General features: G+C 35.6%; 1 protein-coding gene across 1 annotated transcript; it reads right to left on the reverse strand.

Moving 5' to 3' along the window:
• Positions 1-331: 331 nt before the first annotated feature.
• On the reverse strand, positions 332-19,095 carry LOC118818919 (aminopeptidase N-like). Its single transcript, XM_036586465.1, has 17 exons — positions 18,500-19,095; positions 17,983-18,125; positions 13,549-13,688; positions 13,215-13,341; positions 12,056-12,210; positions 11,851-11,964; positions 9,842-9,985; positions 9,676-9,741; positions 9,517-9,582; positions 8,297-8,472; positions 6,898-6,974; positions 4,924-5,054; positions 4,714-4,769; positions 3,603-3,750; positions 3,371-3,462; positions 2,777-2,887; positions 332-540 (listed from the first exon to the last, which is right to left on the reverse strand). Exons 1-17 carry the CDS (start codon positions 19,093-19,095, stop codon positions 369-371), a joined length of 2,514 nt encoding a protein of 837 aa, XP_036442358.1. The 3' UTR covers positions 332-368.
• Between the last annotated feature and the right edge of the window lie 6,472 nt (positions 19,096-25,567).

The raw sequence follows: 25,567 nt of genomic DNA on the forward strand, positions 1-25,567 counted from the left end.
CACCAAAGATGTCTTGGCTGATCATCTACATGTGAAGGAAAAAGTAATGTTATGTATTTTGGGCAGATTATTACTTTATTTTAGGACAAAAAGTGTATACATTAACTAATATAAAAATAGCTAATTACTTTTTATCATTCATTAAATGTGTAGATTAGTTAGTTAGTCTAATCATGTGTCCAGTCTAACCTGCATGTCAAATCATAACCACAGTTGACAACAATAGCTTTGCATTGGGCATAATTTTTTGACTGAATCCAATTCAAACACTAATTCTGCAACAATATCAGACAATGCTAATGCTAAGGTGCTAACGCTGGGTCCCTCTCTCCAAACGTTGTCTGCAGGACGATGGTTAGCTTTTAGGCTCACCTATTCAGAAGCCAGGGCTTTGTGGTGCATGACAAACCATACAACAGCTTCTCTGCTTCAGCAGCACTGCTGCTGTTCTTGTACATGTTCCAGCCAAACTCCCACTCGTCCACACCTCCAGCAGCGATGGCATTGCAGTACACAGTCGACTTCAGGTTGGGGTGGATTCTGGAAAAAGTGTTGACAAGTTATTGCATTTTAGAGAAGGTATAAACTGAGTTTATAAACTTGGTTTTAACTGTATTAAGTCCATTGTGTTCAGTTAAGTTAAAGGAACCCATTTTCCAGCCTGTTTTTATTCGTCATATCTATCACACATAGTAGACTGCCATAAAGAAAAATACTGGTGCATTTCTCCACGCTTGGAAAAAGAACAGAAAACCCGTAGCCTTGAAAAACACTTAGAATGTAAGTCAATGAGCAGACGCTGAATTTTATCAGTAAACATGAATTTTTATTTATTGTTTTATTTATTTTGCCTGTAGAAATTCTTCACTGAATGGTATAAAACTACACTGTAATTCTGTATTATTCTTTTGTCATTGGATCTAATCAGATCTAGTTTAAGAGAACAAACGTTATGGCATTCAGGTGCGGTCTTCGCACTAGGAAAAGGTAAACAGCTGCCTAGGACCCTGCAGGACCCCCAGGAATTCAAATTTGATGTATTTTACAGTTGTGCTTGAAAGCTGTGAACCCTTTACAATTTTCTATATTTCTGCATAATTTTGACCTAAAACTTCATCAGATTTTCACACAAGTCCTTAAAGTACATGCAGCGAACCAAATTAAACAAAGGAGACAAAAATATTAGAATTGGTAATTTAAATGTAAAATAGGTAAAATATCCATGTCGATCTGTGACAAAAGTATGTGAACCTTTAGGATTAGCAGATAATCCTGTTCCATTTCAAGAACAGGGATCTGCTGCCCATCTGCAGTTTGCTAAAAATCACATGGACACATGGAAAGCTTTTGGAACAATATTTTGTGGATGGTTGAGACCAAAATAGATCTTTTGGTTTAAATGAGAAGCCTTATGTTTAGAGTAAGGAAAACACTGTATTCTGTCATAAAAACCTAATCCCATCTGTGAAACACGGTGGTGGTAGTATCAGGGTTTGGGCCTGTATTGCTGCATCTGGGCCAGGACAGCTTGCCATCATTGATAGAATAATGAACTCTGACTTATACCTGCAAATTCTAAAGGAAAATGTCAGGACATGTGTCCTTGAGCTGAAAGGACAGCAGCAAGACAACAACCCTAAGCACATGCATACTGAAAGCATAGGTTTACATACTTACAGATGTGTAATTTTGGATCATTTTCCTCAATAAATAAATGACCAAGTCTAATATTTTGTCTCATTTGTTTCATTTAGTTCTCTTTTGTGTGGAAATCTAATAAAGTTTTCAAATTTATGCAGAAATATAGATAATTCTAAAAGGTTCACAAACTTTCAAGCACCACTGTATGTGCTGAGATTGAAAAACCAATAATAAATTGTATATCTGTTTTAAAGTAGCTGCTATTTGCAATTTTAGTGATTTTTTTAAGAAACTTAAATGCAACATCAGTCACAGGCCTAACTTAGGGTAACCCTGGTCATTGTCATAATGGACTATTCCATGTTGTTATGTGATGACATCACTGCATAAAGACAAACTGGTATGAACAAGGTAATTAAGCAACAATCTACATTGTGGAGAGGAGGTCCTGCAGTGTGATGTTCTGGGTGTTGCAAGGAAAAATCAAAAATTTATCCAAAAGTTATCCAAACATTTGAAGTCACACTCCCAAAGCTACTCTTGTTCAGTCGGAACAGAGTGCTGCTCAAGCTCAGCAGTTCATAGCGCTGATGTTAATGTTAATTTAAGTAATCCATTACTTATTATTTCTCTAAAAATGTGATGAGATCACTGAGTACTTCCTGGAAAAAATCGCAGTACTCATTATTTTACTTCTGTGTTACTCTGTTTCAAAATCTCTCACTATATTGGCAGATATTTTCCTTGTTACAAGCATAAAGTAAGCAGAAATAAGTTAAATAATTGTACTATTTTCTTACAACAATCCCAAAATAAGAAATAGTAGAAGTATCAACTGGATGTAAAATGATTTCACTTGCCAAGATATTATTTTTCGCAATCCAGGCAGCTGCACTCAATCTTGCATGACATGTTTATGGCATGGTTATGTCAACAAGCATTGACATAACAAAAATGTTTCGGGCAGAGTTGAAAGTGAGTGGCAGAGTACTAATGCTCTATGCATACCCTAACCAGAGAAATGCGTTACATTAGAGTCTGTGGTAAACGGCTGTGACAGAAAGATTATGTTGAGAAAAGCCGGAGTATTCCTTTAAGCTAAACTGAATTAAGTGGAAACCAGAAAGTGACTTACGGGTTTTTATAAGGATTCTCCATCCACTGGCGATACCACGTTTTAGTGAGATCGATGCATTCTTCTACTCCAGCTATGCATCCAAATGACATTGCATTAACCTGGTTGAGTCTGTGAAGAAGTCACCATGGTAAAACTGCATTTTGATGGTTCACTGTAGACGCTCAGTCTGTTTTTAAGTAACATTTAACTAAATATCTATTGAATGCAATTGAATTTGAAGTTGAGTGTGTAAAATTATATTAAATCTAAACCTAACCCTAACTCTAAATCCAACACTAAACCTATACCTACTCCTAAACCTAACTGTAACACGAAACCTATACCTACTCCTAAACGTAAATCTACTCCTAACCCTAACTCTAACTTCAACACCAAACCTACACTTACTCCTAAATCTAACCCTAACTATAATGTTGTTGATAATCAACATTTGATAATGATTTAAGTATCTGTAGATCATCTTTAGAGGACCATCAAAATATTAATATGTACAGTATTGATACTTGCTTAAGACTAAATTACATTTATTACATTTATGTACTTAATAAATGTGTAAATAGGTAGATTTTAAAGAAATCTCTTTATATTTACTGGTCAGTGTGACTTGATGGAATCTCAGTCCAGTCTGCAGTGATGGTCTTGAAGTAATTAAACAGAGGCTGAACTTTACCCCGCAGGTACTTCTACAATGGGTATAGAAAATGAAGTTATTATTTTAAAGTTCTCAGAATGAAACTGTAAGAATGTTTCAAGCATTATAAGAAGGACTTGACGTATTATTTATAATTTCTAATGAGTTTGGTCTACTCTAAAATAAATGTACCCGCATTGCTCCGTAGACTTCAGTCTGCTCAAACCTTTGAAGGAAGTAATTGAGGTTCTTGATGGCAGACTCCCACGGCATGTACTCCCTCTCCTTTGAGAGATACATGGTGGTGCTCAGAGCCACTGTTATGCTGATAATCTTTGCCCTTAAAAGCAATGCCAAAAGAATTAAATATCATTTTGCTTGGTTTTGTTCAATACAAATCGAATATGAATCACTAAACCCCTTAAATGGCCAGGGGCCACTGGCAAGTCTGAATTCCATTCCTCCTTTTTTGTAATTTAAGAATAACTCTGTATGCATTGTTTTCCATGTACTGAATAATAAAGAGACAGTTGGCCAATCTGTACGGACTAGCTAGCATCTTGTGCTGTTTTCTCATATTCTGACAGACAGCCTGCATGGAAAGGCCAAAGTCTTTCATATCAGCATTACAGTACAGGACACATTCAATAACAATAACAACACATTGCACTGCTTTGTCTATTAGTGATTAATCAATGATTTTCTTTTTCCATATATTTACTCCAGGCAATTACAAAAGATCTAAAACTACACACAGTGCAGATTCATACTGGATTAAAATCACTCCACGTTTATTACTGTCAGACTGTAAAAACTATACACACTGCAGATTCAGACTGGATTAAAATCACTCCACAATTATGACTGTCAGACTGTAAAACTACACACAGTGCAGATTCATACTGGATTAAAATCACTCCACAATTATTACTGTCAGACTGTAACACTACACACATTTCAGATTTACACTGGATTAAAATCACTCCGCAATTATTACTGTCAGACTGTAACACTACACACATTTCAGATTTACACTGGATTAAAATCACTCCGCAATTATTACTGTCACACTGTAAAAACTACACACACTGCAGATTCATACTGGATTAAAATCACTCCTCAATTATTACTGTTTGGCTTTTAAAAACTACACACACTGCAGATTCATACTGGATTACAATCACCCAAAGATTATTACAGTCTAACTGTAAAAACTCAAAATTATGGACTTTGTCAATAAACATTTAAAAGTTACAGAACCTCTTCTGGTAAAACAATAGGACTTTAGATTGGAAGGCATTACCTTACTAGGTTGAATGCATCATCCACAATCTGAGCCCTGTTGATTACAGGTATGACCTGCATTTAACAGCAGAACAGCACAAGTTCATTAGCATGAGGAGAACATGACATGCAGGGATAAAGAATTACAATTTAAAGTAAAAGAGATTTTAAGAGGTGGCTAAAAAAATCACTAACATGATAACATGATATACATGAATATATATATCACCGAATGATCTGAAGTTAACTGTGAGAGAAGACGCTGCCAGTTTTGGGAGTCGTAGTTAACCCTGTAAAATCCTGACACATTCACGTTGGCCAGCAACCATTCACTGTTTGTCCTCATCGGCTCATGAGTGGCTGTGAAGGTAAAGATAAAAAAAAAATCAATGAAAACATTTAAACTCTAAGTTTACATATTGTTTACTAAAACTTAAAGCTTTACCATGTAACATTTTTGCGTCGCCATTGTTGAAGATGAAATAAGTAGCATTTCTGAGGCTGTACACAGCAAATTACTGACAGGATTTCACAATATGTAACACTACTGCTGTACAGTAAAATACTGTATTCAACATTTTATTGTGAAATCAAATCATAATATTTCCTGTAATACATATTACTGTTTGAAGCAACTTACTGTGAGTCTGACATTGATCTGTACCACACAGCATTATGGAAAATGATATAATGGACATTAGTGTTTTTCAAATTTTACACTGGAGTTTTTTTTTGTTTGTTTGCTTTTTTATGTTTACATGCTATAACACTAAGGCTACGTTTACACAGCAGGTAAAAGTGGCCCAAATCCGATCTTTTTCCTCAAATGTGACACAGATGTGTCATCTGTGTGGCAGTGTGAACAGCAAAACCGCATTGAATCTGACATTTTCAATTTCGATTTGAGATGTTTTCATATGTGGTACTTAAATCCGATACGTATCCGATTTGCGGCAATGCGACTCTGTCTGAACAGCCAGATCGGAATTCATGCGACTTTTACGTCAATCCAACTCGACATTCGTCATAATTTCGCGCTGCCGAGACTCATAAACATTTAGTCTGATGTTTCTGTATTAAAACATGAGAAGAGACTCATCAAACCGCTCCGTGTTCGAAGAGGTTTCAAACGAACCGGCTGAGCGCGACCGGAGGAGCCCGAGGCTGCAGCGTCAGAGAACAGTTTAAAGAATCCGAGGACTCGAACCAAAGAAGCGGCCATGGCCGAATAACGAGCCCTTTTTACAGCGAACTCGAACACATTGTGGGTGATGAGTCCAGCTGTCAACCACTGGAACTTTATACTCGCTCCTGTGATGCTGGCGAGGACGAAGCTGAAAGCTGCGGGAGCGACAGGCGTTCGGACGAGCCGCCACGTGAAGCACTGTTCTTTTGCGCATGCGGGTCGGTTTAGGAGCTGATCTGTTCCGACTGATGTCGCATACAGATCACATTTAAAAGATAATGTGAACAGCCAAACAAAAAAATCGGGTTTGGTGAGAAAATCAAATTTGGGCCACTTTTACCTGCTGTGTAAACATAGCCTAAGAAGATGACAAGCATTGTATTGTTTATTGTATTACCAGATGTGAGATTACAGTCATGATTATGAATTGTAAGCTAAGTTAAACTGTCTGTAAAATGTGTGTTTGTATTTAAAATGAAGGCTTCAGAAATTTCATGCAAATACAGGCAAAACCTGGTTAATAAATATGTTCATTGTTATTATTATTACTTTTTAAATTTTAGTTCATCTTCTGTCTTTTACTTTACATTTTCAAAAAAAAATCGGTTAGTTAGGAAAACATTTTTTTCATTTGTTTAGTTACAGCAAATTGCCAGCTACTGCGCAAAATACTTTCGCAGTTGTAATGTAAACATACTGGAGATTACTGTATTTTAATTTGTTTATTACTGCAAGAGTGCAGGATGTGTGGAGTCACTGTACACAGTTGCTATTTTACTGTTATTTACTGTAAGTATGGTCCAGTAAATTACTCTATAAGTAGAGCAACCAGTGGACAGTAATTATCTGTAATTTTACACTGAAATTTTTAACAGTGTAGAGAAAAAATGAAATATAAAACATGTCACTGTGTTGCTATGCCACCCTACAAAACATACTGCAATTACACATTTCCTCCAGAGGGATCTCCAAATCCCCAAACAAGAGATAACAGCTTTTGGTTAGTGCAGTGTGTACCTGTTTTCTCAAGCAGCCAGTGCTGCCCCATGACAGTTCCACTCTTCATCCATTTGATAGGCACAAACCACTCATAACTATACAATCAGAAAAAAATGAGAAGAGAGAGATTATGGCCATAATCTACTGTTACATTTGCTTAGAGTATAAGGCAAGGCTGTGACTGAAATAGATTCCTATTTGGGCACAATCAAGTATGTCATCCATTTTTCTTTGTCTAGTGAACACCATAGATCACTATATAAGATGAATTAATGGAATTAGTTGTGGTTAAAATATATTTAAAAAATAATATTCAGACCTTAGATATTTACAAAGATTATGTTATGATATATTTAAACTCAATACATTAAATAAGATAGTAATAAGCCAAATGTATACAAAATCATCATTAATAGGGTACTTTCTATTGGGAAGTGTCTGTCCCAAACCCTAACCTCTAAATTTACACTTGTGGAAATAACACCTACATATTTAAATATATTTTTTCATGTTGTTTTGAAAAAAGATCTTTCTGATTTCTTTTAGGGTGAACTTGAAAGATTTAGATTTATCTTGAGATTAATTTAAAAAAATATTTTAAAAGCATTTCAGAGCAGGAAGTGAGACTGCATCCCTGTCCCTCATGGCCACATGGTGAGTAGTTAGATCCCAGTGTTTTGAAGTCAATGTGTCTTAAAGTCTAAAAATCTGTGAGCTCCATTAAGAGTTGCCATATTTTTAGCATTTCAATAAATGTGTTCTAATGAAAAGTATTCAGACTTTATGTGTGTACAGCTGTTCAAAACTGTGTTTGTTTTGCAAAATTAGCTAAAAATGTCACTACCGAAACCGTCACTACTGAAACATTTGGTAAAGTTTTGGTAGTGTTACGATTGTTTTGGTAGTGACAAAATGGATTGAGTTCTTATTTAACAAAATAAACCTAATTAAGGAATAGAGTCACTCAAAGCAAAAGGATTTTAGGCAGAATGATCTATACACCAACGTGCATTGTGAGGGTTTTTGTACCATAAATCAGACGGCAGTTTAACTTTGTTTTTGCTAGATAATTGAACTTTTATGAGTGAGTCATTATTTTAACAAAGTAACATTAGTTTTACTTGACGTGTTTAAGCTCGTCTACCACAGTAAATCAATAGAGATAGCAACCCAGTCTAACAGAGACTGCTTAGAAATTATAATAAACTCTGAAACATTCATCTACACTCATGTGAATTATGACTCATTAGAATGTAATCACTTTTCATTTTTCTCCTTTTTGGGGATCAATAGTGTCTAGCAAGATATTTCCACTGAAAACATATAATTATGATCAATTATCAGGCATAATGAGCATGAAATGAACATTACCATGTTTGATAGACACTGTGTTTGATATGCTGTGTAATACACATACTTGTATTCAGATGGCCTGTCCAGTTCTGCATCTGCATCTAACAGGAAGTGTTTCTGAGTGATACGTCCTGTTCGGGTGTCTATGGTGACCACTGGGTAGCCCATCTGGAGAATCCAGCGATTCATGATTTCAGTCACTGAGGCTGGAAGGTTCACTGCTGGATCAGCGTCGACCACCTTCAGAAAGCATAAACACAGTTTCCAGATTAGCACAAAATCTTATTAGCGCACAATCGTGTGCAAAAGTATGTGCGCCCCCGGTCATGCTTTGTTGATTAAAAAAAAAAATTACACATTCTCTACAGCTAACACACTACTGGACAGTTCAATACACAATTACTGTTTATTTGCTGAATTTAATATACTGGGTTGAAAATAAAATACAAAATACGGCCTGTGCAAAAGGAGTGTTTTGCATACCACTGTAAAACCTGGTACCTTCAAAATGGATACTTGAAAATTCCTTGCTGCTGGAGCAAAACCTTGTATTTCCATTTTTGTTGTTCTCTTTCTTTTTACATTATTTGACAATGCCAACTGCCAGTTAGGTTGTGTCAAAATCTTTGATGAATAGACCAACTGAAATACTCCAAAATAACATTGTAATAACAAAATAACATTTCTTACAATGAAAGTTAAGGACATTTTGTCCTTCTCGTGTAAATTTCTTTCTTTATAGGATCTATTCCGACAGCAATGATACGTTAACGAGAAGAGATTCTACTCCAGATAATAGAAAATGGACCATTTCTATTGGTCTATTTAGCATGAATTATCCAAAAAGTGTAGCTTTAAGGGTGCAGGATGTGTTTTTTAAGCTTTAAAAGTAAAAAAGCAAAAATATGGAAGTATAATGTTTGGATATGATACATGATTTTGTCCTCACAGTGATGTTAGCGACACGTGGCATGTTCATATTGTCACTGTCGAGACAAAACCTGGTATCTACACGATGAAAGCTACAAAGGAGAAGGAAAAAACATTCTGACCTTTGAATGGAGGTTCAAGAAAAATGGTTTTTGGAGCATTGCTATTGGTCCATTTATCACAACATTTCAACACATAAATGGCAGCTGGCATTAAAAAAAAAAAGATTAAAACAATAAAAACTAAGTTGTTTTGTCCTGACAGTGACAGCATTCATAATTTTCAAGTAAACTTTGCAAACATATTACATTGTATATTGCATATTCAAATGATCACAGCATAGAAAAAACTTACTTCCTGAAGTTTCCCCCACAGGTCAGTGTACTCTGCGTTGCCGTATGCAAACTGCTTCAAATAGGCCTGTGGAGGCAGTGCAGAACAATGAACCTCTGCCAAAGATGCCCAGTTAGTGATTCAACCTTAAATTTACTGTACAAGCTGCAAATGACCTACACTGAGTCCTCTGGCAAAGACAGGCTCAGATAAGAACTCGGAAAGCATTCTTAACACAGCAGCCCCCTGCAATTGAGAAAGAAAGTACACAACACTATACATGAAACACAATGAATCGGTTTATATTTTTGCATTTTGTAGCATGAGGGATTAAGTGATGGGGTACCTTGCTGTAGGTAATGGAGTCAAACAATGCATTGATTTGTGCAGGTGTATTGACCTCCTCTACTGGGGAGGACAGAGGGTGAGAAGATGTCAGAGCGTCCACTTCGAAAGCCTTATGAACCACCTTTAGCACCATCAGAGCTTCCTAGAATGGAAACAACACTTGCTTTACCTTTGAGGTACAATTACACAAGACCTGAACCACATGAACAATTTGTCACCAATACTGATATATCAGTCCATACAGTCTTAATCAGAAGTTTGAACCCCCCTAGTCAAATGACATGTTTTGTTGATTTTCTAATTGAGAATAAGTGAACACAGACAGAGAATACACTAATTCTGCAAATTGTAGTGCACAATTAATATTTATTTATTAGTTAATGTTTATTTATTAGTTTAACACAGGGGTCGGCAACCCAAACGTTAAGAAGAGCCATTTTGTCCTTTCATTAAAAATCAGTCTGCCTTGAGAGCCACAACATTTTTTGTCCATTTTATTGAAGTAATGTTTAACCATCTTGGCTGTAAATATGTCTCAGTATGTGCTAATGTACTAGCATAGGCTATGAAATATAGCTAATATAAATGAAAACACAGACTTACTTTGTTCTGCTTTAAGCTTTAGCATAGCTATAGCCTCTTTTCTCGCATCTTTGGCAGGAAATTTTTCCTCAAAAGTAGAATAGTTTCTTGTAAAATGTCTCAATGTTTGACTTTTTTCTGAGGCTTCACATTCACCAGCTTCACATTCACCAGCTTCGTGTTCGAATTTTCCAGTTCCACCTAAATGGTGCCTAAGGCACCAGAATGTAATGGCTGCACCATTTAAGGTGGAACCTGAAAATTCAAACAAGAAGCTGGTAAATAAGAAACTGACTTCAGCTTCGTTCCTTTTCAGTGTTTGACAGTTTCTTGTTGCAGATTAAATGCATCAGGAAACCAGCTGGAGTGATTATAAATGCAAATAAGTTAAATTGTCTCCAAATTATCAATGTTCGTCTTAAATCTTTCTCTTTGCTTTTTCATTAACTAGCTAGGCAAGATTGTTGTCTGCCTTGCTATGATGATCAGCAGTCTGTGCGCCAATCTTCAGGGTTAAAAGTTAGTGAATTAGCATTATTATACAATAACTCCAGCGTTTAAGGCCATTTATTGTTAAAAATGTGTTGAACGATCAGCCAAGCTTTATTATACTACACAGGAGGATTATTTTAATTTTACCTAAAAATCTAATTCTGCTGCGGAGCAACAGGGCAGCAAAAGAGCCACAAGTGGAAGTTGGAACAATGTTAAAGGGTACTGGCTATTTAACCTCTTAAAATCCCAGGCTTATTACATACTAAATCTTATTATTCAGTAACTACAGGAAAGTCAAGGCAAACTGGTGAAGCTATTCTCAAGTTAGAGAATTGTGTAACAAAACTTTAGGCCTGCCAGCAGGCGCTAGCCATTTAAGGGGTTAAAGGTTTGTCAAAAATGTAAAACAACAAAAATGATATGAGATTTTGTCCCAACAGTGATGATATGAAAGCGTGACTATAATAACCAGCAGCCATTCAGGTAAAACACAAGCAGAGGAAAAGCAAGTAAAGCATTTCTAAAGATAAAAAAGCAACACTGTCACCACTTCCACCAGGCTTAGATCCAACTAAGCTTAAAGTTAGTTGAGCAAGAAATACTGCATGCTGAGATAGAGCCTTGGATGGATCGAGAATACTGAGAAGGTGATCTGCAACTCAACCTGTAGCTTATTAGAACCCCAAGCAAACATCCAGTCATCAGCAATGCACCAATTAGCCAGTTGTAAAAATACATAATTTAGACAGCTTGTGATGATCACTGTTATTAGGTAGCCTTTAATTTTACAGTACATCAGCTTGCATGATTGGGGCCTCCCACAAATCCTGCTTAGGGCATCCGAAAGACTAGAATCTTGGGTCCAACCCTACAATTCTGCAATGTTTTATGATAGATCATTGTTTGTTAGCATAGTAAAACAGTGCTTACAATATTCCAGCTTGGTTGAACTTCATTGACCCCAAGATAAGAGACGTAGGTAGCAAAACCTTCATTTAGCCACAGATCGTTCCACCATTTCATGGTCACAAGATTTCCAAACCACTGAAACAATTAAACATCATTTACACATTAGTTATGAAAGATAAGGTCAATTAGGCATCAATAGATTTTAGATTAAACGCAGAGTTCTTACCATGTGTGCAAGCTCGTGAGAAATCACAGTGGACACCCGCTCTTTATCTCTATTGGAGGACGTGATGGGATCATACAGAAGAGTTGTTTCTTTGTAAGTAATCAGACCCCAGTTCTCCATGGCTCCAGCACTGAAATCAGGCAGTGCGATCTGATCTGCACGAAGACAGACAGAATAGAGAGAATACATAAACTTTTATACTGTGACGCAACTTAAGTAATTTTAAATAATAAAACCACACACAAAAAAATGTGTATATATATATATATATATATATATATATATATATATATATATATATATATATATGTTTTTGATGTTTATTTATTATACAGTATATGATATTTATTTATACAGTAGTATTAAGTTTGAGCACTCCTGGCCAAATTACAAGCTTTGTTAATTTTTAAAGTGAACCTCTGCAGCAAACTATTAAAAAAAACTTTCATCCCTGCAATTGTTCATGTACAGTTACTTTGTATTTGATAAACGTAAAAATACATATATACATAAATAAATACACACATACTACTACTACTACTACTACTACTACTAATAATAATAATAATAATAATAATAATATAGTAATTGTGCCATGTGTAAAAATTTAGACATCTGTTGATTACTTAGTAACACCCCAGTTGGAAGACTACCTTCTAATGACTCTTTCATGCAGTTCCAATTTTTAAAAGCTACACTGCACAGTAGAACGGTGCAGTCAGATAAACCCTCCTGCCAATCTATTTATCTTTGTATTATGATCATCTTCTGCGATTTGATCACCACCTTTGTAGGCATCCTGCACTTTTGTTTTACTATAACTTAATTCTTGATATTATCCAGCTTTTCAGTTATTCTGTAGTCATCTTGGATTCGGTTAGTTCAGTCAATCATGTAAAATCACATTTTTAAACCACTTTTTAGTAATAATAATTTATAAATTATAATGTATAATTTATTAACTATTATAATGATCTGAAGCCTGTGAATTTGCACTGGACTGGCATATTAGAACAATTTTACATTTAAATGCGATAAAATTGCACTTGTAGTGTTAAAAACATTGATTCCAAACTGTTGGAATGGCAGTGTATGTTTTATGTATCCCTCAAGCATAAACCATCTAACCATTTAATACCTCTTCATTAGAGATTCATACCTGATTTTGGCAGGGGGTATTTTGAGTTGTAGTAGTACTGAAAGAAATTAAGGATGCGGCCAGTGATGTTCAGGGCATATTCCCCCTGTCCAGCTTCAGTGGCCTTCCTCTGAGCCCAGATTCGGATCTAAACATGGACCGTCTTATATTTAAACAAGGTACATTAAATAACACATTAAACAATGCAGTAATTTTGAGCATGTTGTAAGTACAGGCTTCATTGGTTCACTCATTTTAACTTTTTTTACAGAGAAAAGTAGAATGTCATTCTGTGGAACAACAGGCTCACCACAAACAAACAAAGGAAAACCACAGAGGACCTTATCGTTCTTACCAGAACCTTGGCCTCTGCTGGGGTTTTTGTGGAAATAAAGTCGCTGACGACAAAAGCTAACAGATACGTTGACATCTTTTCAGTTGGTTCAAACTTGGTCTGTAAAACCTGTTTCTTGTTCAGCGTGATTGTTTCTGTGCCTAAAAATTCAAAACAAGCAGGAGATGTGAAGACCATGAAAGTACTTTTTAAATATTCTAAATAAAAACAGACATTCGTGTTTATGCATTGTGCATATGTACAAGTTATAAATAAGTACAAAACATGGTAAATACATTTAATTCAGAATCATAAAGTGGTAGTTTATGTATGTGAGATAAATATCAATATACCCCAAACTGAAATTACTCGTAGGTATTTAATATTTTTTACTCCTTCGGTTGGGGATATTTGCACAACATTAGCTTACTCTACTAGAAATGAAAAAAATTTAAGGGTTAAAATTGCGTCTTTTAATGTTTCGATAAAAGAAAATCCCTTATGAAAAAGATTTATATTAAAACCACATTTCATTTCGACATGATATCTATAGGAATCTTATTCCAAAACTAAACAATCACTTCACACCAAGACACACAACACCTGTTTGTTTAAAAAAAAGTTATGTATTATGTAGTTATGTATTTTTCAACATTATTTGAGCGCAGCAACCGTTCTTTACATTGTATGAAAATTTCAGGATCAATAGCCACAATACTCCAAAATAATTTGGAATTAACTTACATTAACTTACACTAAAAAGAATGTTTCTGTCTTCTCCTGTAAAAAGTTACTATTTTTGAGATACTTGCTTTTCTTTGGACAGTGATTTTTAATTTGTAAGAGTGTATTGAGCCTCACCTAAGAGCACCTTACTACAGTTTAAATCTTTTGCCTCTATTTTACAATTATACTCAAGTTGAGCAGTTGCTATAGTTTAGAGCTACAGAAATTAAGTATAAGATAGGATTAGAAATGATAAGATCCTTTATTAGTCCCACAACGGGGAAATTCACAGTGCTACAGCAGCAAAGAGGTAGCAAGGCACTCAAGAAAAGAAATAACAAAAAGAAAGTAACAAAGTAATTAATCTTGTTAATTACTTAACAAGGTTACAGTTTGTTACATACTACTCTATAGACAATATATATAATACTAAATATAAAAATAAGATAAAAATACAAACTCTATCCTTCACATTAACTCTATTAACAAAAATGAACAATATAAACATTATAAATAAAAAGCAACAAAAATATGAATTCAGTTCTCGTTACATTTTGAAAAGGAAGCATTCAGAATAAGTTACTTTTTTACATTTGGAGGAGAATACTTTAATAATATTTACCCTCTAAATAAAAATAAAAAAATAAACATCAATACTTGTTCATTAACTTTTACATTAAAATTAGCTCATGTAAATGCTCATTTATCAGAGTCTAAAGAGGAACTCAACAAATGGCTTCTTTACAAACACTGAAGCTCCAGCTAAAGCCTGAGTAGACTGATAAATCAATGTGAAGATCCAGTCATTAATCTTAGTTTTACAGAGCTTTTTTGAGGGATGCTATACCTGAACAGTTTTCTCGGTAGTGAACAGGTTTATGAGGGCTAAGCTTAGCATGTTGTACTGCACTCATTTGTGTGTTTTGGGCCATGATGACTAACATACGTGTCATTATCTGAAAGGTGGTATGGCAGAAGCTGCGTCTCCTTGAAAAGCACAGAACATGCAGTAGTCCACCCTAGGTGCTTGTTTTTAAATTAGTTTAGTTTGTGTTTGCAATTCAGTGTGTTGTTGCTCTACACTGGATATTACTACATGGTAGCCTACTGCAAATGTGTTTCCTATAAGATTAAAGCACTGTTCCAAATTAACACACAAATTGTCCCATTTTACCCTGGTGCCTAACTGTGTTTCAAAGTGTATAATGTCCAAATAAAACACTACTTAATATAGTTTTAACATATCTGCATATAAAGGGGCTTTTGGCAACTCACAAAACACAAAAGACATGAGTATAAAGCTTTTATGAGAGTCCCCTTGAGTGTCCCACCTTTGCTTATTTCTGGTCAGGGGACTGTAGGAGCAGCAGTGGGCTGAAGCAGGTGATCAGAATTTTAAAACTTAATTCAGATTATAATCAGTGGTGGAAATGGGCCGGAACACACCAGAACCCTGTTCCAGGAGTATAAGTTGAGATGGAACAGCGTTCTGGACCAAATCACGAAAGCCTAGGTAACTATTTTATAGGACAAATCAATATTACACCACAGCAACACAGAACTTACTTCTGGGTGAATAACTCAGGTAGTGCTGTACAGTTACAACAGGACTTTTTTGAGACTTATTTAACCAAGATATTGAAAAACAAAAGGTATTTTTAAAACTAATCTTAACTTCACAACTTTGTGTGGTTAATTTTTATCATATAATCATGAACTTACACCATTCACATATTTTACCGCTGCATTTAATAAAGACAGATCAACGTTATGATGGCGTTTTCCCACATTTGAAAATTTAACAGTCTTTTGTGGTCATTTTATGTTACTCTATAGCATCTAGCTAACTAGGCTACTACAGCTACCTTACTTGCCAGCTAGCTTATTGGCCGAAATGGAACAATTTATTGTCCAATTCTGAATCATGTATAGAATCAAACAAAGCTTTTTTTTGAGTGCTAAATTATGAGAAAGAACACTCATACTGTACTAATAGAGTTAGCTTTTTAAGTAGCTTATGTCGCCTTACGTTGCACTGTCTACAAAGTAATGATTCTAAAAATATCAATTAACAATTAATTAATCAACATACCATCTTAGTTTACATTCTGGTACACTAAGTGGTCGTATAGTAGTGCTGGGTAACTTTGGCTTCATCTGCAAGACAGAAGGTTTGGCTAAATTGTCTTTAGCTTCAGCTGCAAGAATTACCCAACACAGAGGATCCCTGAGTGGGATTAATGCTAATCTTTGCAGCTCTACCTGCTTTTGAAAGCTGGGAAACGGTAAAAACGTAAAATTTGGTCTATAGGGATAAAAGTGTGTGCATGAAGCAAAATGTCTGTTGAACGCACCTTATGTTCAGCCTACAACCCGTTCAGCCAATAGAAAGTCAGGGTGATGCAGGATCTGCCAACGCAGTCTCCATGATAATAATGATCAGTATGCCATGTGTTTGGAGCATGAAGGCCAGAGCCAGTTTATGTGGAGCCTGGCCTCTTCCTATTTCCCCCGTTATATCAAAAACACGACTGCAAAACACCGGAGAACACCTGTGAGTGCCTGCAAGTGAGTCCTCAATGAATGGGAGTAAATGGAGATAAACGGCTAAAAACGTTAAAGTTAAAATATTTTCTAATCGCTTGCCCAGAACTTTTCATTAACTTCAGAAAGTAGAAGGATGTATTTCACTAAAAAAAGCAAAGAAAACTTACCTATATATTTCCCTTTTTCTAAAGCAAACAGTTTTTGGGCTGCAGGATTGGTGCAGTAAGCTGAATGGGCTAGCATTACTGCTAGTGAGTGCTGATTGGTTGGCAATCGGAGCAGCTCATCGGTTGTTTCATTGCTAGTTAGCTATCTAATGTAAAAGTAACTGGACACTGCATGTTTTTGAGAGCCTTAATCACATAATGAAACAGGCAGTTTTGCATTTATGATGGTTGTTTTGATGATTGGCTTTGTAGTCTCTGCCTTGTTGGAAAGCTTCTTTGGATTCCTGCGTGTCGCTATTTAACAGTAGTTAAAAAAAAACTTTTAGGAGGTGTTTTTCTATGGCGGTGTTAATTTATTTTTTAAGAAAATGTCTGTATCTCTTAGGTTGAATAAATGAACAAATTCAGTGATGTTTTAAAAAATGTTTTTATATATTCAAAGACCCAGATTTTCCATTTTCCAGATCTACAGTTCTTAATAAATATTCTTCATAGAAATGGCATTTTTTTAATTAGGAAAAATAATGTTAAGTAGGTTTAAGGAGGTTTGAGTTGGTAATAAACTATTTTTTTGTATGGGGTATTTAATCAAAGCATTGATTATAAGGTCTAATACCTAGGCTGGATAGATTTATTAGATTTATTTGCAACAGTCAGTCAGAGGAACTGTTGTTGGCAACATGCAGAATTTGAGTGGTTTTCTTTCTCCAGTTAAAGTTGGAGAACGCTGATGTAACTAAAAGTTACGCTTCAAAGAAAAAACAGTCAAGCTTTCAGCTATTGAAATATCCTGTTATTATTACAACATGAAATGCACTAGATTTACGCATTTGTTGATTGACTAAAAAAAAAACACAACTGGAAAAGGACATTTTGAGACGTATTTCAAAATAAAGATGCACCAGAACCAGGCCTTGTTGGATATGTTTTGTTGGATATATTCCTTCCTCTCTTTTGCTTTTTGATATTTTGCAACACCAATTGGACATCAGAATTGTAAGAAATGTCCAGTTACCAGTTTCCATGCCATTAGCTAGAGCCACAGTGCCGAGTGGATGAATGAGAGTCATGTGGAAAACGGCCTTCATCGCCGGCTCATCAAAGCATGGGAAGGCTCTCCTGGCATCGGTGGGCTCCATCTGAGTTGTGGCAACAACTCTGAAAAAAATGATATCAATAGATGATCAGTCAGAGGCATTCTAACAATAGAATCATAGTACAGCAACAGACACAACAGTGTAATGATGTTTAACTGTAATGGTGGGAAACAAATCACCCACATACATCAACAGAACCTCAAATACTGTTTGCAAGGTACATAGAAGAGAAAAGATGCACTAAATTTACAACTGAAATATGTTCATCACTTCTATGTTACATCAGTGCAATTTTGCCAGTGATTGTACAGACATTATTTTGTCAAGTGTAAATATTTCACGTTTGAAGCTAGGAAATTCTATTTAGCACTTTTTTCAGTGTACTGAAATCTGTTTTTTACACATTTTAACAGTAAACACCATGACACGGCTTACTTCTTCACTCCATCCTCAACATATTCACTTCTGTAAAATCCGTGAAGGTCGTCAGCCAGCTCTCCACGGAATTCCGTGTAGAGCCAGTAGGTGCTTCCAACCTGCAGCTTTTCACTGAGCTGAACCACCAAATACTGGGTTTCCACTTCAAGCCATGTTTTCTTAATGGCTGGAGCTTTAGCCCCATTCAGCCCACTCAGCATTGCGTGGTATCCATCCCGTGTCAAAGTATAGTTCAGTTTGTTGGAATGAATGAGGATCAGACCTGTTTCATTCACACATGTGAAGGCAGCTCCTGAATGTCCAGTGAAAATATACATGCCTTTGGCGTCCATTACAAGTCGAGGCCAGAGAGTCACATTGTAATACAGTGGAGCCAGAGAAGTTGGTAACCTGTAGTTTTTCCACACTTCAGCTTCATTTATGGGGCTCACCTCTGTTGTAGGGTTCATCTCAGTTGTAGGGTTCATATCAGATGTAAGGTTGCCCTCAGTTGTAGACTTCTCTTCATTGTTCTTTCGAGAGCCTACAGCCAGGGCAATGATAATGATCACCACCACGCCAACCACAAACGCAACAAACCCCACTTTACCCATGTCTGCAGGTTCAAGTGAAGTCTAAGAAGCATCTCTTACTTATATAGTCTCTCAAGGCACGGAAGTAACGCAAGTTCCTGAGTGGGCCATGAGTAGGGGATTCAACACAAGGTCTGAAATTAAATTAATTTAATTATTAAATTAAATTAATTGAAATTATTAAAAAAAAACTGCTGGCAGTTACACATCACTCTGACCACTAGCAAATTAAATTACTCACTATTTTGGTCAAAAGAAAAAAAGACTTCTTTCATTCTTTTGTTATGTCAAGAATCAAACGCCTTTTTTATTGTACAACTGCAAAACACTGTGTAGAAGAAACAATGACATACCACTTCTGTACTTTACCAACAAAACCACACAGATAGGCTAAAACAGAATAATTGTTGAGAACACAGAAAGTTGAGGTTTGAAGGTGCTTATCATGTGACTGAGGAAGAGCTATGCTGTAAAAAATGAGAGGTCAGCTCAACTGAAAATGATTTAGTAACTGATTACATTGCTTTTCTTTAAGTTAACTTGAGGACACAAGGGTTCACACAACTCAAACTTCTTGGTTTCTCTTCATTTTTTTAAGAAAGGTTCTCTTAAATGTTCTGCGTCTCAGATAAATAAGTTTGTTTTTTATACTCAATTTCACCACTAGCCTCTTTCCATCATACAATCCTAGCAGACATTTTTTCCACTTAAGTACACACTTATGGATGGCTATGGTATTGTCAGGGCTCAAACTCACAACCTCCAGGCGGGATGATGGCTTAGTCCACTGCACCACTCAGGAACTTGTGAAGCAACTCAGATTTTGTATCTACAAATGTTTAATGCGCTGGAAAAAAAATTTGACGTTTTAACTTTGAAGAGTAGCATAGCATAGCACAGATTATGAACCATGGTAAGCTGGAAGTAGTGAAGATGCAAATGAATCGTCTACACATCAACATCCCAGGGATCAGCCAATTAAAATAAAATAAAAAAAAAGATTAGATTAAGACACTTTCAATCAGGAGAACTCACCAACTATTACCTAGTACCTACTTTCTGATATTCAGGTCAACACAGAGGAAATGGACTGGCTTTCATTATCAGTAAGAATGTGAACAAGACCGTTACTGGATATAATGCTGTGAATGACTGATGATGTCACTCCAATTTTGTGCCATGTCCATTCATCAGGACGTCATTCAACAACAGTTACAAGTGAAGAAGAAATCAAAAAGAAGCTCAGGCTAAAATTGACAAGATCTGCAAACAAGACATGCTGCTGGGAGACTTGAAAACCAATGTTGGAAATGAAAAGGAAGGAAATAAAGTTGGAAAACATGGCCTTGAAAACAGAAATGAAACAGGAGAACTACTCAACTAATCTTTTTTTTATTACTACTACATTCTTTAAGCAACTAAACGACATATGTACACATGAACATTACCAGAAGGAGTTCACCAAAATCAATGGCTACATTCCTTGCACCAGAAGATGGAAGAGCTAAATTTTAATTGCGAAGACTCGGCCTGAATCTGATCATAGAACACACCAAGTGAGCCTGAGAAAAAAAACAATCAAACAGACTCCCAAAATATGGCCTTTAGAACACACCACCTGTTTTCAAAGTTTTCAAAGAAAACAACAGGAACCTATTTCAGATGCTGGACATAACTGATAGCCAGGAGAGCTATGGATAGAAATGAAAGAGGTTGAAAAAATCAATCAGAAAAAAAAAAACATCGAAAAATTAAACAGAGAAAAAAAGTGGGTGTCAGAGGATGCAGTGAAAACTGCAAAAATGAGAAAAAAAAAATTATGAACAAGACATTAAGAAGCTTAGAGGTCCAAACAGCAGACCAGATATTCTGAAGAAACACTATTCATGTGATCAGAAAGAAGAGCTGACTTGAGGCACTTAATAATAATGGGCCTTATTCACCAACTGTTCTTGGGAATAAATGTCTTAGTTTTCATGAAGATTCTGACATTCACTGATGTTTTCTCACTTGTTATTAACTCTTAGGTAAGAACACAATTCTGTGGTTTAAGAACATGTCATGAATCTGACGTGGATTTTTTCTTAGAACCTTTCTCAAGAACACATTTAAGCAAAAAAAAAACTAGGAAGATATTGGTGAATGAGGCCCAGTATTCTGATTGGTGCCCTGTCTTGTATTTCATCCATAGAGATGTCAGCTGTGCCTGAGTATGCAGATATATGTAAATGTCTAGGTTCTGTCTTTGGGCTGCAATGAATCATTTACTCACCCAAACCTAAAGTAAGGACAATAATGCCTTCCATCCTATCCTAATGCAAAAATTAAATAAAAACTGCAAACTGAAATTGTAAAGAACGGTTCAAAACAGCCACAAAATTGAATTTGCATTGACAGTCAGAAAACAGTAGGTATCTTAAGTATGCATAGATGGCTATGGTGTAAGGAGGTCATTAGCTTACTGGATCTTTTAATATTAATATTGGACCACTTATATTGCTACTTACGCAATTTTAGAATCACAAGCTACAATAACAAGTAGCAATAGTAGTATAGAGTAACAATGCAAATTACACTGTCATTTTTTTTTAATTCATTGATTCTATTTTTTTTAATGGGGGGGTTGATTGATTTTTTTCTTAGTGGGACGTACAAAAACCACCCCAATATGAACTATTACAATAATGTACACTTCTATGAAATACTGTCAGACAAAAAAACTTTTTCAGACAAAAACATTACTCGTAATTTTCATGCACCACTGCAGTAAACTTTGCACAGATAACACCTTGCTGTACTTTTAACCACAGAACCACCTGGGGCTGCTGGGAAATGCTGATTTGGGTCACACCATCTGCAAGCTGTGGTTGAAGTGCAAAGATGCCGCATCTCATTAACTAAACGCTAACAAATTATAAGTCGTTTTGTGATTCTGACATGATGTGTCCTCTGCCATGTCATGAAAGCATCCGTGTAGACAGATTTCACTCCCTAGCTAGGTGTAAATTAGTATAATAAGAGACTGACAGTAGCAATAAGATGATCATCTAAGATGCTGATACTCTCTCTCTCTCTCACACACACACACACACACAAATGTCTACAGTTATCCAGAATCATATGTAGAGTCAAGCATGCGTTTCTTCCCATTGGTGTAAAAATATAATGACTTGTTCACTAGCTAATAGCATACATGCTAATAGCACTAGCATTACAGCCTTAGAGCTTGCTAACGTTAACTTGGTAAATGCTTTACAAAGAGGTAATTCTAAAAATATTGTGATATAGTTAATCACAACTGGATTATTTAAGGTGGAATGGGAACATTCAAACAAGAAGCTGGAAAGCTCAATTCAGCCTCGTAGTTTTAACACTAGTAGTATTTTTCGATAAGGAGTTTTAGCTTATCAAAATATCCCACCCAGAGGTTTTTTATTTACGAGTATACCTATAAATATGAGCTATGGTAGGACATTTTGATAAGGTAGCACAACTCATCAGAACACCACCACAGTCTGCCTTACTTTCATGTAGCTTAGTGACATCTAATTGATGCGCAATAGCTTTAGCTTGCATGTAGCAATGTCAGTATTACAGCTCTTTAACAACCTCATAATTCTGATCCAGTGATATTCGGATGAAAAATGCACACAGGACAAAACGTATCAGGTTCTGAACATTTTTATTTAACACAGGGTGCGATAGAGGCAATTTTTTCGAAATCTTTATTCATTCTAGCCATAGAGAAATTGAGCTCAGATCCGGAGTTCCTAAAATGGACATAATGACTACAGAATGACGCACGACTATAGTGATCTATTAGTGTCAGTCAGTCAGTGACTCAAGAGATGATGACTCTCTTAGGCTGGCCTGTAAAAGAACAGTTGATGACCATAGTAAATCAAAAAATCTTGGAAGTACCCTCAGCATCCAAAAAAAAAAATGCTCTTTATATCCAGACCTAGATTAAGACTAAACCTTGACTAAAACGGGTTAGGTGTGGTGAATCACCATTGGCACTGTCATTTAGCTTAGACCGTGTCTGGGCAACCAGCCCAAAATGTTTGTCATGTGGACTTAAACAATGCCATGAAAAAGCTTATGTTAAATTCATGCCCTCACAACATCCCTACAACATTAGAAATATGGGACTGAATCAAAATGTAAAAAATCTTCATTGTTGGAATAATTAAAAGCTTGTGTATTTATGTTTGTTGTCAGTCTATCAACAAAGAAACCTAATGCTGCCTAGGAAAAATGCTAACTTTGAAGCATCTCACATCTATGAGATAATAAAAAACTAAAAAAATCTAAATGTGCCTACTTGTCACTGATAGGGAGTCAGAGTTAAAGGTTTTCACCCCATCCTTCGGTCTGATTTTGATGGAATGTCCCAGCTGTGTATGAGCAGAAGGTTTTAGTCTTACAAAGATATCAGTAAGTCTATTTAAAAGACAGTATCTTGGTTACCTTCTAGTCTAATAGTAAGTTAGCAAGAAAAAAAAACCCAGATTGCTATGCTACCTTAACAACACTGGTAAATCTTGGTGAAGTTATGATGTCAGAAAGTCAGTCATACAGTGTGTGTGTTACTGAAGGGCGTTTTGTTTTCAGAATATGTTCATTTTCATTGCCTTGCACGTTTAATAAGCTAATTCTAACACACACTTAAGACCTTTATCTTTAATTTTCTTTTTGTGTTTTTTATTTTGCTGTTATATGTTTGTTTAGTGTTAGTACTTCGTTAGTATTTCGTTTTAATTTTTAGTTTTGTTTCTTGAAGCTACTATACTTTGTACCTTTTTTGTATGTTTTTCACTCTTACGCACTTTGTCTTTATTTTTCCATTTGATGTTCTTTTTTGCTTTTATTTATGTAAAGCACATTAAACTGCCTTTGTGTCTGAAATGTGCAATTCAAATAAACTTGCTCTGCCTTGCCAACAACATCCTGTTCAATACATGTGAAACCAAAGTCAGAGAATTTCTTCTGAAAACCACATGACTGCTCAACCAATCTTTGACCATCTTTACTGTATCACTTTCAAAACTACAGCAGTCGCTCTCTTCAGTTCCCAAACTCTTACCGAGTTTGTTAAAAGAAGAGGTGATGAAACACAGTGGTACACATGCCCCCTTCACAACTTTTTTGGAATATGTTGCTGGTATCAAACTCAAAATGAGCATATATTTTTCAAAAAACAATACAATTTCACAGTTTCAACATTTGATATGTTGTCTTTGTAGTATTTTCCTTTGAAAATCACAATTTCCTTTGAACATCATTGCATCCTATTTTTATTTACATTCTGCACAGCATCCCAACTTTTTTGGAAATGGGGTTGTATATGACGTGTGTGTGTGTGTATATATATATATATATATATATATATATATATATATATATATATATATATATATATATATATGGATTAAACCCTGTTTTCAAGTTGGGACAGGGGCAACACAAGGCTGGTAATGCTGTGTAATGCTAAAAAAACACTTGATTGAAAAATCTCACAGCTTATTAGGTTAATTTGCAAAAGGTCAGTAACATGATTGGGTATAAAAAACATCCAGAGAAATCTCTGTATGCAAGGGACAAGGGCGAAAACCAATACTGGCTGGCTGTGATCTTCCAGCCCCTAGGCAGCACTGCACTGAAAACAGACACGATTCTGTAGTGGAAATCACTGCATGGGCTCAGAAACACTTCTGAAAACAGTTCGTCTGTGAAAACAGTTTGTCGCTGCATCCACAAATGCAAATTAAAACCATGCAAAGAATAAATTATACATAAACAGGATTCAGAAACGCCACCACGTTCTCCGGGCCCAAGCTCATTTAAAATGGACTGAGGTGAAGTAGAAAAGTGTCCTGTGGACCGACAAATCATGGACACTGTGTACTCCAGGCTAAAGAGGGACCATTCAGCTTGTTATCAGTGCACAATTCAAAAGCCAGCATCCGTGATGGTTTGGGGTGCATTAGCGATGAGCAGCTGAAAGTCTATATCAAGCAAGAATGGGAAAATATTTCATTTTCAACACTACTCCAGTTGGTCTCCTCAGTTCCCAAAAACATAGAGAGTGTTCGTAAAAGAAGAGGTGATGCAAAACAGAGGTAAACATGACCCTTTCTTTGAAACATTTTGCTGGCATGAAATTATAAATGGGCATATATTTTTCAAAAACATTTGAAAATAATTATATAATTATTTAATTATAGGGATAGGGATGCAGTCTCACTTTAAAATGCAGGGGCATGGCTAAAATAAGGCTCCACCTATAGACAAAAACTCTTTATGCTTCTGTAGTGACATGAAAACGTGGGACAGCATTTTTTGAATACGTTTTTTATTTAAAAATGAAACTCATAATAAATCTTAATATTTCAACTTAATTTTAAAAGAAATCAAAAAGACTTTTAAAATTTTTTAAAAGAAAACATTCTATACATTGATAAAGTTTGTATTATTTCACTGCTTTAGGGGT

Source organism: Colossoma macropomum, unplaced genomic scaffold (assembly GCF_904425465.1).
Source record: "Colossoma macropomum unplaced genomic scaffold, Colossoma_macropomum, whole genome shotgun sequence".
NCBI classification, from domain to species: Eukaryota; Metazoa; Chordata; class Actinopteri; order Characiformes; family Serrasalmidae; genus Colossoma; species Colossoma macropomum.